Below are 13,954 nucleotides of genomic sequence, written 5' to 3'. Positions count from 1 at the left end.
TATATATGTATTCTAAACGTTATTTTTATTGGGGCAAATTGTCGACAATGAAAATTTGTGCCTCTCTAAAACTCGCCAAAATTGATTTGAAAAATTGGTCGATTTATATATCGAGGGGGGCTAATACTAACTATCGACAGGAGTAATTTTTTTCTCATGAGAGAATTTTTTAAGGGGTGAGTCTTCCAAAGGGAAATATTCTGGGGGACCTTTGTAAAGAAATTCCAATTACGTGCAAAAGCAGCGCTTTTGAGAGTTTGTAAAGTTCCCTTTTTTTTTAGTTTTTTGTATATAACTCGGTAACGGTGCCACATAGCACTTACTTAAGTAGTCTACATAATACTCTCTACGTACAAGATTCTATACACCTTTTCACTAGGATCAATATTTAATGAGTTATGGAGGAAATAAGATGGATAATTAAAAAAAAGTACATTATATTGCTGTGTGCAACGGCAAACGGTCACTAAACTACCCACATAAACACCTGTCCGGCTAGCTTAATTAAATTCAGGTACTAACAACATTTTTAGGAAGTAATAATAATTTTTTTACTGATGTAAATGTAAGGTGACTTTTTGATGGTGGAAAATGGGCATTGGGAAACTTTTTCGTAAACGTACAGCACGCTTCCGCTTAACTCGACTTTTTCTCTTTGCGCCAGTGATTTTCATATGGAATATTATTAAGGCAAAAACACCTTGCTAGGTAATATTTTAACCGGAAGGATGAGTGCTGGTGGCAACAAAAATCCGAATCCAAGACGAGCATTTTTTGTTTTTTTGTTAAAAAAATATTATTTTATATTGTGTTTTTTCGATATTTTTCACAGACAAAATTAGATGTCCGTATGGTATTTGACAACTTGAACTATATATATAAATTACTGACATAACAGTTATTTAAAAAATAAAAAGTATGGCTATCTTTGTTATGTCAGTAATTTTACTTTTAATCTAATGCCATCTTTAATTAATTTCAGTACCGTTTAAATTTTAACTCTTAACAATTAATGTACTGATTATTGTAGTTTTCATGTCCTGATGAAGTCAATAAACATTCACGAAAATTTTACCTCTAATATTTCGATAGAAATTATATAATTACATAAAAGAACCCTGAAATATTAAGAATTAGCTCCAAGCAGCTACAGATTAATTTAATGCATTACCAGGATGAACTGGGTTCCAAATATATAGAATAAGATTAAATAATTAATTTAGGGTAGCCATGAGGCGCCTATCAAATAGATCTGAAAATTATAATTAAATATGAATACGTCATTACAGAAAGAAAATACTCACGTATTATTACAAATTGTTTAATTAACTTTATTATTTTGCTCTTCTTTAGAATTATTTAATTAAGAATCTTAAGATGCATTCAGCTGAATAACTTGACCATACAAAAATCTAATGGCAAATGGCTGGTCACCTTTTGCTATCAGAGATGACCCTCATCATCCTGTTACCTTGACTTTGTTTATCCTTTTGGTAATAAATTTGAATTAAAGCGGCAAAAATATTTAAGTTTACATAAAATTAAGTGAAACCGTTACACCTCCCCTCTTCCTCAAATAAAAAAATTTTTGTTTGAGACAACTACCAAAAAAATTTTTTTTATTTATAGAAGTATTATCGAACATGAAATTAAATGATTAATATTTTATCGGATTCTAGAATTATTCAAAAAAAATATCTATATTTTATAAAATACTAAAATACCTACGCTGGAAAAATCTTAGAAAGCGAGAAATTTGAATAATTTCCCATACATTATTTCCCAGACGAGGAAAAGTAACTGTTTTACTAAATCTTAACTTATATTAATTAGTTAGGAATTGTTCGGTCAACTGAGAAATAAATTGGTTTTATCACAAAACTGACCAAAATTCCTTCAATGGCCGAAAACTCCAATGAACTTAGAAATTGACATGAGCACACTTCTTATTGACTAGTGAGAATTTTCACAAGCGCAAACTGAGATTTGAAAAAAAATTACCCATTAATTTCCTTATGAAATTCTAAATTTTAACCCATTTGGTATACTTATAACTAAATTAAATTGCTTACTAACTACTATATACAATACTAATTCTATTTCCGACTCTGAAATTTTCCATAAATTTAGATAATACCTATTACATAATATAGTATGGGACAAAATGTTTACTGCAAAAATGACAAATACTTAAGTTAATACATATTTACAATGGTTGGAGCTTGAGATCTTTAATATGCCATCTCCCTAAATCTGAACCATTTTCATCTTTTAGCTCATAGACTAATGGAGATACCTTTTTTGAAATAATACATTTAATAAATTTAGGGGATAATTTTGCAGAGTAGTAATTAGCTGCATTTGATATTGTAATTATTTATAATTTTTTTTCCATACTGTATCACCTTCTTCAAAATGTACTGGACGACGACGTAAATTATACGTATGTGAATTTTGTTCATAAGTTTTCTTTAGCCTATTTTTTATATCTATACAGGGTGTTTTTTTGGGAGCTTTAGTTAAAAGTTTCTGGGAAAGTAAAATAGGTAGGATTTTGAAAATTTGTACTTAGGAGTTACTCTGAAGGCCGAATCGATGTAAAATATTTTCAAAATGGCCGCACTTCCGGAAACACTGGAAGTAGATAGTAACTTCCGTTATTTTAAATGGCAACCCCTATTTTTTATTGCATTTTTGGATTCTACGTGAAATTTCAGTTCTTTTGATACCCATATGTCATATCTGCCATTTATGGTTTTTAAGTTATTTTGACTTTACGAAAAAAAAATGGCGGATGCAGATGGTACCTTGATAATTGATTACTTGAAAAAGGTTATAGTCATGGCAACCCATTTTTATCAGTGCATAGAGAATGAATAGGGCTTTCTTTTACTGTACTTAAAACAAAGTTAAGTTGCGTACAACCGCACCTATGGAGATCCAAATTTAAGAAACTTCAAAGTCTATAAACTCAGTTTTTTTAAATGGAATCATCATGTTCTTAATATTGCATGAGATAGAGAATCGAAATTGGCATATTTTGATATTACATGTTCCTATAGCTATCTTTAACAGTTTATGATTTATTCCCATTTCATTGAATTGATGCCATTTTTTTGCATTTTCATTTTAGTAGTTGGCCGTGATTTTATAACAATCGAATTTTAAACAAATCAAGAAAAGGATTCTTTAATATCATTGATTCCAGTCTAAATAATTCATTAATAAATAAGTCATTTATTAAGGATATAGGACGGATAATTTTTGAGAAATCTAGACAGTCGTTCAACTGAATTTCTTAAACAACGTATAAGTCTGGAAATTAAGAGAGGTAATGCGATATCTGTTCTAGCAACAATTCCATACCAAAAATGTTTCAACGAAGTTTTTTATATTTTGCATTGAATTTATTTTGTTAATCTTGCATTTGCAATTCAATTCATTTTCTTAAATATTCTCTTGTAGAGCTTTGTATCACTTGTGCTTCAACGGTTTGTAGTGCATTAGGGGTACAAAATTTCCAAAATTCATACAATTTCGTTCTAGTTTTCGAATGAATGTACGGAAAGCACGCGCCGCGATTCTGCCCATTTCACCATAAATAACAATTAAATTTCAAAATAGGTGAAACCACTGCGAGCCATTTTTCGATTTTTGAAAAACTTATGTTAACCTATAACAGTGGGTGATGGATTAGTGTCACTAGATTTGTTTAAAATTCAATTGTTATAGAATCATGGCCGACTACTAAAAAGAAAATCCTAAAAAAATAGTGTCAATTCAATAAAATGGGAATAAGTCAGAAACTGTTAAAGATAGCTATAGGAACATGTATTGTCAAAATATGCCCATTTCGATTCTCTATCTCATGGAATAGTAAGAACATGGTCATTCCATTAAAAAAAACTGAGTTTTTAGTCTTTGAAGTTTCATAAATTTGGATATCCATAGGGGCGGTCGTACGCAACTTAACTTTTTTTTAAGTGCACTAAAAGAAAGCCCTATTCATTCTCTATGCACTGATAAAAATAGGTTGCCATGACTACAACCGTTTGCAAGTAATCAATTATCAAGGTACCATCTGCATCCGCCATTTTTTTCTTAAAGTCAAAATAACTTAAAAACCATAAATGGTAGATATCGACATATGGGTATCAAAAGAAGTGAAATTTCACGTAGAATCCAAAAAAGCAATAAAAAATAGGGGTTGCCATTTAAAATAACGAAGTTACTATCTACTTCCGGTGTTTCCGGAAGTGCGGCCATTTTGAAAATATTTTACATCGATTCGGCCTTCAGAGTAACTCCTAAGTACAAATTTTCAAAAACCTACCTATTTTACTTTCCCAGAAACTTTTAACTAAAGCTCCCAAAAAAACACCCTGTATACAAATCTGAAAACGTGTGCAATTTCTCTACATAAGGTTCCCTATTATCGATTGAAAAATTATTTAAATGGTTTCCATAAAAATCGTCTGATGTCGGTACATATCTACCGAAGTTAAGGAACGCGGGGGTAAAATTAGTAACCTCGTGTACTGCTGTTCGGATGGCCTGTGTGACTCTATGAAGTTCAACATCCCATTTCCTTTGGTTATCTTTAATGTATGAGCGTAAAGCTGTTTTTACAACTCTATTTGTTCTCTCAGTAGGATTAGCCTGAGGATGGTATAGTGCATTGAACCATATCTTTTGTACACGGTACTTCTCTTTTAAATGTTTAAATTCTTTGGATTTAAATTGTGGGCCGTTGTCACAAACTACTATTTGGGGAACTCCAAAAACTAAAAACACATGGTTTTCTACTGGTTCAGTTATTTTGGAACTCGTGGCTTGTCTCAAGGGAAAACATAGAACGTATTTGGAGAACCAATCTGTTACTACTAAAATGAATTGATTACCTTTTGTTGTTTTAGGCAGAGATCCCATAATATCAATGGATATGACTTGAAAAGGTACAGACACGTACAGACACAATAAAAATATATAGGTGACCATAATTACTTGGTAGGTATTGTAATTTCTGGTGACAACAGCCGCGGGTAAACCATCGACATATAATAAATAAGCGCGGATACTGCGCTTCTGTTGAATGAACCAATCAGATGCGAAACCGTAAGAGACAGTAAACTCAAAAAAACTGCTGACAGGTAGGCTGTCATGCAGTTTTTCCACCTAGAAACCATTTTGAATTCAAAATTTCGCGTTTGTGATTAGTACAAATTTAGACGAGGGAAATTGTCTCTTCAAAATTGTGGTCCAGAGTTTGGTTCTAGGTTCAGAAGACAACGGCGTCCTATCAAGTGACGATTGTAGCTAGGGAATGCAATACCGGAATCGCGGAATCTCTTCGGGATCCCCCAGAATTTTTTGCGGGATTAATTCCGTACGGAAATGGAGCGGGATTCCGCTGGATTGCAAAATTTAACGTCCAAGCTTACAACGAACACGGCGTTGTTTAAATTTATTCATAAAACGCGTAACGGAGAAGTGTAGATACCTACAGGTCGTGCATAGGACATTGGCTTTTCGTTTTTCCATACACTCGCAACTCCCTGAATTTGAACATTTCGCATTTTTTTTTGTTATTAGAGTCAAACAGGTAGTGAATGCGCAAATCTAACTTATTTTGCTACTGTTTTAAACGTAGGTACCTTTATTTTTATAGGCAAATATGTCGAACTCGTCCATTGTTTACAAAGACTTTAGTAGTAAAGTGGTTGTGACGCATTCTTTCCGGGGAATACGATGTGTTTTGGCCGAGAATATTCGGTTAAGAAAATTACTTATTTCCCAATATATTTATAATTTTGCGGTATTCCGCAAATACCGGGATTAACATATAATTGTAGCGTATTCGACCGTGAACGGTAGGTTAATGAAACGTCGGGGCGATACGGTACCTTCTTAGCAGAGTTTACTTTGTTAATTCCAATCTAAAATTCTGGCACACCTCCTTTGATCGTATTACGAGTATGCTACGACGCTGTTATTCAGAATGGTGACGTTTGCGACACGAGCTAGCTGGTGAGCGAGTGGAGCAAGTGATCCGAGTGAATCAGAGTTTTTTGTGTTTTACATATGGCGTTATACGGTTATCATTTCCAATGTCACATGGATTGCGAAACCTGTGAATTTTTTCTATCCAATTTGGATCATCACCCTGTACTTCGACTGGTTGACCAGTCTTGTAAAAATCGCACATGGATCACAGATTTGAAATTAGCTTCAGAAAACTATTGGCTACTGACTGAAAAGCTCTTCGAATGAAGGTTTTGTACTAAAACGCCTATTTTTCATTGACTTGAGTCTTGGGTCTTCCGAAGGAAATATTTAATCTCCCTTCCATGTCAGTTTCAAAATCAAAATATAATTTACTAATTTAAACTGTTGCCATTATGAACAATTACATTTTCTCAGTAGTATAGTTTTTGAATTCCTTTTGAAATTATCGAGGGGATGATTTTTGAATTTGTTTAATGCTGAGCCTTTTATAATCTGAAAATTGTCAGATAAATTCCGTAAGTTAGATGTTGATTTATTTATAATTTAATTTTATAATGTTGGATTTTCCTTTTCTTATGTGCTTATCTTTTCAGGTGAGTTCGAACAAATCGGTCAATCAAACGCGGTCACTCAATTGGTAAGTTTACCTTGTTCTATTACGGTTTTTAGATGCTCCTATCATTGCGTTTACGCTCAGAAATTCAGCAATGAGCGTTGAATTAAATACTTCTGACCTTGCTCATGATGTTTATTTGATGGTCTTGGAATCCACGAATTAGTAGTTACTCATTTCTCCATCTCAATACAGGATGAATTAAAAAATGCCTAGCATTAGGTGGGGAGAGTTTTCGCTACAGCGGTCTTCGTATACTTATTTAATACAAGAATATCGTTAAGAGGGTAACATTTTGATATTTACTTATATTAAAGACATCTTTTGCAATAATTACAAATAATTCATTTTAATAATAATTTAACATAGCAATATAGTTCATTTTATTCACCCAGTGAATTTGTTGGTGAACGACAAGACCTGTAACTGCGCTACTTATTATTCAGAATCACAATGTTGGAGATGCGTCAGCTGGGGGTAGGTAATCTAAATGCAATAGCAATCCCACCACCTTAAAATGCGAAATCTCACCTTGCCAAAGTTTCGCTAAGGATAGTAATCGTTAAGCAATATAACCGCATGAAATTGTTCTCCAGACAAAAAGATTTATGACCATATATAATAATGCAGATACTAGATATGGTAAATGTAGTTCGCGGCAAAACGGCAATAAAGATTACTTCCGACAAAAAGATTGAGAAGCTAACCTCACACCTCATTAGATCACAAAAAGCAATTGAAAGGCGTCTTTATACGGCACTGTGAAAAAGACGAAGAAGTACAATGCAATCGATATTTTTATTAGACCCTAAAGTGGTTATACGACGAGCTTTATGGAGCAAACTTGGGTTTACTCGGTAAATATTTTTCAAAACCCTCCAATGTGCTCATTTCAACATTACTGTCAAATATGAACTAGTTCACTTCCTTTCGTCAATCCATTGTACCTATTTATCGACGCGGTGTGGATAAACAACACTATATATAAGTTTCGAGGAAACTTTCCAACTTTGCAAAAATACATCATCTCTTATAGGTGTGTAGGATGTCAGATATTTGCCCTAACCGACAAATGTACTTCCATTTATCTTTCTATACATTTTATTTGATTTACTCAAATATTTCCCGACCGTATCATTTTTCGTTCCATTTTCGTCGAAATCTACATTATTCAAATTGCTAACGTATGAACGGCTCCTTGAAGATCTTGAATGTCTAATTAAGTACATTTATAACTTCGTATTATGTAGTACACATCTGGATGATATGCTAAAATAGTAAGCTTCAATCCGGATTTAGTACTAAGGTTAAATGCTTGAGAGAAATTATGAGATCCGCTAAAGCTTCGAATAGATAATGCCGTTAAGCCATTTACATTTTGATGAGTTTGAAGTTTCTTTCTCCCCAACGAGTTTTGCGGTAAATGCGTCTGTATTCATATTGAAATTGCCTTGGTTAAGTTGTTTATCAACAGCTAAACTTAAATGTAATTGTCATAATGGCAGTGACACTTTAGATTTGTGGTTTTTCGTAATTGCAAGACGCTTTAACGAAAAGTAGGGCTTCACTAAATCTATCATCCTTCTAAAGCTGCGAATATACGTACTATTTGCGGTTTATATACTGACGGTGTAAAACGGTTTTATTTTAGAAATTACGAATCACAAAAGTAATCCCCCTATACCGCACAATTCGAATTTTCCAGTGCTGGAAGTTTTTGTTTAACGGTCTACGGAGTTTCAAATTGTGTTCCTTCAGCACCGATTAAATTATTGGGAATTTTACACGTAGTCAAATGGGGTGAGTACACAGGACTTTTTTCTGGCTTTCGGACCAGCTTTTTTCCAGAGATCTTGTCTCTTCTTTCAAATTCTCTTATTAGCAGTCCCCTGAAGAAAACCCTCATCACCGCCTTGAATTTCGGCTTGCTATAATCTTGGTGTTTTTCATCCTGAGCGAATGAGTTCTCTACTGCAGTGGCAGGCCCTTGGTTTTCAGTGAAATTTTGAAAAATGTAGGTCTCGTCGTAAATTATCACTTTTTTTAGGAAATCATCCCCTGAGGTGGTTTCCAAAATGTCAGATGCCTCTAAAAGTAGAAAATCGATCGCCATCGCCTTGAGTTTCCACTTTCTTACCTCGACTTTTTTCCGATCGGTATTTCACTGGGAAAACCTTTGTACAGGTACACGTACTGTCGAAATTGACAGTACTTCCCCTGTTCTGCCAGTAATTCTGTGTACTGCTGGATACTATGTACTACTAAATCTTGCCGATGTACTGCGATGTACTACCAGGTCCTGTTTGCATATTGTTATGACCCACGAAAAGAAGGGCCATCTCATCGACACCGTTTTTAATTAATGCAACGCTAAAAGATACTATGTACCTATATGATTATTAAAGGAACATCTAATTCCTTGTATTTGTTATTTATACAGGGTCCTGCAACAGTGCGTCGGTCTTTTCTAGCCCATACCTCGTAAAGATATAGAAAAATCTTATGTGCAAATGTCAACTGTAGTTGGTTGCGCATCTACTAAACTATTTTTGAAATAATAATAAATGATTTTTTTAAATAGAACACCCTGTATATTTTTACTTGTTTCGATGTCATTTTAACCTTTACAATAATCTACATTGAACCCTATTCATTTTTTGAACTTTTTTTGCTGTTGCCATCTTATTAATTTTTTCCGAAAAATTCCACATGAGCAAGCTTCACTTTGATGCATCGTAGCATAGTGTAAGCTATGATTATAGCAACCTTGTTTTTTGAAGTTAAGAAATAAATTTGAGAAAAATGGATTTAGTAATACAGGGTGCTCACAATAAAATGTCAAAAGTGCCATAAATATTTTTTTTAAATGGAGGTACCAAGTTGTGATAATAAAAATCAAAAGAATGGCCGAAGGTAAAGAAATTCGCAAATTAATTGTTTGATGCAAGTGTACTCCCTATTTCGAAGTATAATAAGAACTACGAGGTTTAGTCATACGTCCCTTATAAAAGCGAACACAAAATACTATCGAATAGTGAAATAAAATAGTGCAAAAAAATAGTTGGCACTTTGAAATTCGGAAAATTTACCACTGTGTACATCCTGTATCACTAAATCGAACTTTCTCATTATCAAAGTGTTCTCGGATTAAAATTCTTGCTCAAAAATATTTCGTAACTTCAAAAAACAAGGTCGCCACGATTTATTTCTATTTTTTATTTTTTTGCCTTTATTTTTGAGTGGGCGGGATTTCAGCCAAGGCTGCTCTACCAACCCAACCCACTATAGTTTTACAAATATCCATGCCCGAACCCGAATTGAACCAGGGACCCTTTAGCACCACAGTTCAGCTTTAACTGAACTGCGCACACGGGCCGACTATAAAAGTGGGGCTCGCTTATGGGAAATTATCCGGAAAAAAAATAATAAGATGACATTTAATATAAATATACAGGGTATCTCTATTAAAAAAAAATCAGTTATTTATTTACACCGTGGATTCAAAAGTAATTTCTATAGATGCGCAACCATCTGACACTTGCACAAAAGGATTTTGTATATTTTTTACCAGCTCTGATCTAGGAAAGACCGAAGCGCTGTTGATTGGCCCTGTATATGTTATATATGTATTATATACCAACTTGTTCAGTTATCTTGAAACGATTTAATAACTTGGAGAATCATATTTTTGGAAAAGTGTCAAAAAAAGTTGGGAGTTACTCGGATGACTTTGATCTTGACCTCCAAGGCTATAGCCGTTTCAAAAATTTTAATGCGACCTTCTAATTTTGAACTTGGTAATGAGAAGATCGGCAAATTTTACTGTTGGACATTGGACAGTTTCTTATCATCAATTGCTTTTGTGCAGCAATTAAAGTAAAAATAGATTAGAATATGTCTCTTGGGTTTACGATGGTAGGGATGATTAGACATGCCCCAAAAAGGTCAGAAGCGATTAGCCCCCTTTGGGTATGAAACTTTTTTTCCAAAAAAGATTTGATCAAATTATTAAATCGTTTCAAGATAAATAAATCACCTGGTATGTTATATACCGTGTGTCGCAGGTTGGCCGTACCATAGGCAAACAGATCTCCCTCTATATTTGCGTTTAAAATTCTTCCACCTCTTTTGTCTGATATTTCTAGTATCACCTTACCTTCTTTGTTGCACTATTTATCCCTTCTATTTCTACCCTGTCTTTCTCTTCCCATCTCTATCCATTTTCCCTTATTCCTGTTTTGGTTCATCTTGCTGGCGCAGTTGTATTTTTTCTTCCCTTCAGTGAAGTTTCTACAGTCGCGTCGAGTTACTTTTACTGGCTTCGTGTTATCACTGATAAAATGGATTTATTGTTAGGGCTTTACCATAATTATTTATCTTTATAGTGATTCCTCTTTCTCTTTGATGTCTTGGTGGCTCCATTGAATCGTTTTACGGATAATCTTCGCTCAAGTTTTACCTTTAACTTCCTTATGTTCTTCCTAATGTTGGAGATCATTGAAATTAAATAAATATGGTAACGGATATAAAGGAAGTGACCATTAATTTAAAATTTAGAATATATCAAAAGGGCAAATACTTTTACGACGTTAGCGGTATAGACCAACAAATTCGACTAGAAGAAGATTCCTTAGATTCCTTTGACCCCTTAGATTCCTTAGACTTCTTAGACTCCTTAAGCTTCTTAGACTCTTAACTCTTAGACTTAAAAGGTTTCTGATCTGTTGCTTGTAAAAATTAAACACAACGTGACCATACATTTTTTTGTTGAGTACATTGACGTAAAAATGAAATAATCATAGGGTTCCACTCTACGTTTCCTTTTACATATGTTATCATTTATGATCTATATGATCTTAGTGGAAACTCTTTTCTGAATTAATATGAACTGAATATCACATCTAATAAACATACAATTTCTACAAAAAATAATTACCATGGAGGTTTTCTTTATTGAATTCGCAACAAAATAACATTTAATGGGAATTTAATTTTTATGTAACAACTCCAATTTAAGTGGTTTTCTAAATGTCAAAATTTATCCAATACAAGGCGGAAAGTTGGCAACACATCCATAAGAACAATTTAAAAGTGTTCTAATTTTATTAAATGTTGTCTTCATATTAGAGTATGAAAGTAAGATCAACGCTTAAAATTGATCAGCAGATAGATGACTTGTTCAAAAATAATAGTGAACAAGGAATTTTTGTGCAAGGCCGCCTGTGCCACTCCACAAAAATTCCTGGATTCTTAAATTGGCAGTTTGAAAGTTTCAGGCCCTTCTAAATCCCTGCAGTCTTTCTTCTCATGGTATTGTAATTATGTGTAATTCCTAATTTTAGCTAACCTAAGATGAACGGCGACTTCGAATTTGGTATCAGCTCATTTTATTTCATCTCTCTTAACAATGTTAACGTGTATACCACCCTTGGGAGCCATTAGAAAATATTTGGGATCAATTTTTAACGGCAGAATAGTCTTCTTGTTTAGAGTGATTTTGAAATTAGCTACGATGTACGCAATTGCGATTTTCACCTGAATGTGCCCCAGCCTCTCACCTAAAATGGCAGTGTTCAATTTGCTTTAGTGCATAATCCATTACCCAAACATCGCCTTGGTCCGCTACCAAACGACAAAAAAGGACGGTTAATGCCTTTGTTTTCGGTTGAAAATCTTTCCGGTCGGAACTGATTGGGATCTGAATAAAACTTTTGATCGCGTTGAATGCCGTAGACCGGTATGAAAATGGGCATATTTTTCGTCAAGGTGACATTTGGTCCCTTCCCCAGACCTAAGGGAGAAGGCCACTGGATTGTTTCTGTACAAATTTTTGCCATGTATGGGAAAGGCGGATGTAGTCTCAACGTTTCTAAAATCATTACGTTAGTTTGTATACTGTATTTTTATTAGAACCTTGAAGAACATTGTCCAGGTACTCCAGTTCGAGTATATTGTCGTAATCAAACTTATTTTCGTGTTTGGACAGAATGTCATCGATCTGTTGCCGAAGTGTTTCCTGCACGTCAGTGTGAACTGCTAATTCGTACAGTATATAACTTGTAGCAATGGAAGTGGTTTCCACACCATCTCCAAAGAAGCCTCCAGCATGGGCAGTTAGATCGTCCTCTGTGAAGGGACGACTATCTTTTATTGGTTCTCGGATAATATCCAGAAAATCGCCATATACGATGCTATTCAATTCTCTGTATCTTATTGTTTTAGTGACCATATTTCGTACATATCGGGTTAGTTTCTCTGGGAACACTCTAAAAATTCCTCCTTGACTTGTGCAAATATTAATAGGAGTAGCTAATCACCTAACTTCGATGAAGCTTGAAAGTGACGGTAGTACGAAGAAGATAACGTGTTTCAATGCAATTATAGTAGATTGTGGAAACATTTCGCCGACCATTTTTTTCAGTTCCCCTTTTTTGCTGTCAAACGAGTGTCCTGCCACTCCAAATGTACAACTTGCTATGAGATCGACTGCAAAGGCCGAAGCCAGTTCTTTGGCGTCGAATCCGTCCAACTGGTTATTTTCTTGTCTGTTATTTAAATACGTTATCATAGCTTTTCCCACTTCATCCATTAATGGGAACATCGTTTTCAGCTAAACAAAGTTAGGTTTATTAAAATAATACTCAATAATACGCATCGAACCTTTTTGCTAGTGAAACAGCGGGATAGTTGACTTTTAGTTTGCTTCCACTGCTCTCCTCTCAACGTAAAAACATTCTTTCCCATTATCAGATCGACTTTTTCGTCGATATAAAAATCATTGTCGTGAAACTTCTTAAAGTCCTTAATCAAAATGTCTTTAATCAGTTCGTAATCCCTCACAACGATTCCTGGGGTTCGCGATTTATAGAATCCTACATACGTGTGGTTCGGAAACGCGCTAGAAGTTTTTGAAAGTATCAGGATAAAACCACCTGGTTCCTTACTTGTAAATTTCCGCGCAAATTTGTCCCAACGACTTACTACCGGTTAAACTTTCTCCCATGTTTCCAAATAGGAGAGACACTGGTAAATGTGGAACTCCGCGTTTCTGCCAATATTGATAATTGGAAGACACGTATTTATAAACTACAATTAAGAACGTTAAAAGTAGCAAAAGAATGCAGATCGTCATGTCGGCAATTGTTAAGACGTTACTTGAGTAAATTATTTTATCATTCGCTGCTTTACTATATATGTGACCTTACAATTGTATAAAGGACATACTTTAATGTTATAATTTATAATAGCATCATTTTGTTACTCAATGAAAGGTAATTTATGAGAGATATACATGCGGTGTACTTTGTAATCGATAAGTGAAAATGTAAAGTGCTT

At 34.1% G+C, this 13,954-nt stretch overlaps 2 protein-coding genes across 3 annotated transcripts in view; one reads left to right on the top strand and one right to left on the bottom strand.

The window, feature by feature from the left end:
• LOC116164862 (poly(rC)-binding protein 3) overlaps positions 1 to 13,954 on the top strand; it is a 241,458-nt gene that overhangs the window by 119,550 nt on the left and 107,954 nt on the right. The gene's annotated exons all lie outside the window — the stretch shown is intronic.
• Positions 11,586 to 13,764, bottom strand: LOC116164861 (cytochrome P450 6j1-like). Its single transcript, XM_031479099.1, has 6 exons — positions 13,564 to 13,764; positions 13,280 to 13,517; positions 12,937 to 13,229; positions 12,533 to 12,885; positions 12,222 to 12,488; positions 11,586 to 12,177 (listed from the first exon to the last, which is right to left on the bottom strand). The coding sequence occupies exons 1-6, from the start codon at positions 13,749 to 13,751 to the stop codon at positions 12,002 to 12,004; spliced, it is 1,515 nt and encodes a 504-aa protein (XP_031334959.1). The 5' UTR covers positions 13,752 to 13,764; the 3' UTR covers positions 11,586 to 12,001.

The sequence above is a fragment of the Photinus pyralis genome, unplaced genomic scaffold, assembly GCF_008802855.1.
Source record: "Photinus pyralis isolate 1611_PpyrPB1 unplaced genomic scaffold, Ppyr1.3 Ppyr1.4_LG2, whole genome shotgun sequence".
NCBI classification, from domain to species: domain Eukaryota; kingdom Metazoa; phylum Arthropoda; class Insecta; order Coleoptera; family Lampyridae; genus Photinus; species Photinus pyralis.
This window is presented reverse-complemented; position numbering and strand designations above follow the sequence as displayed.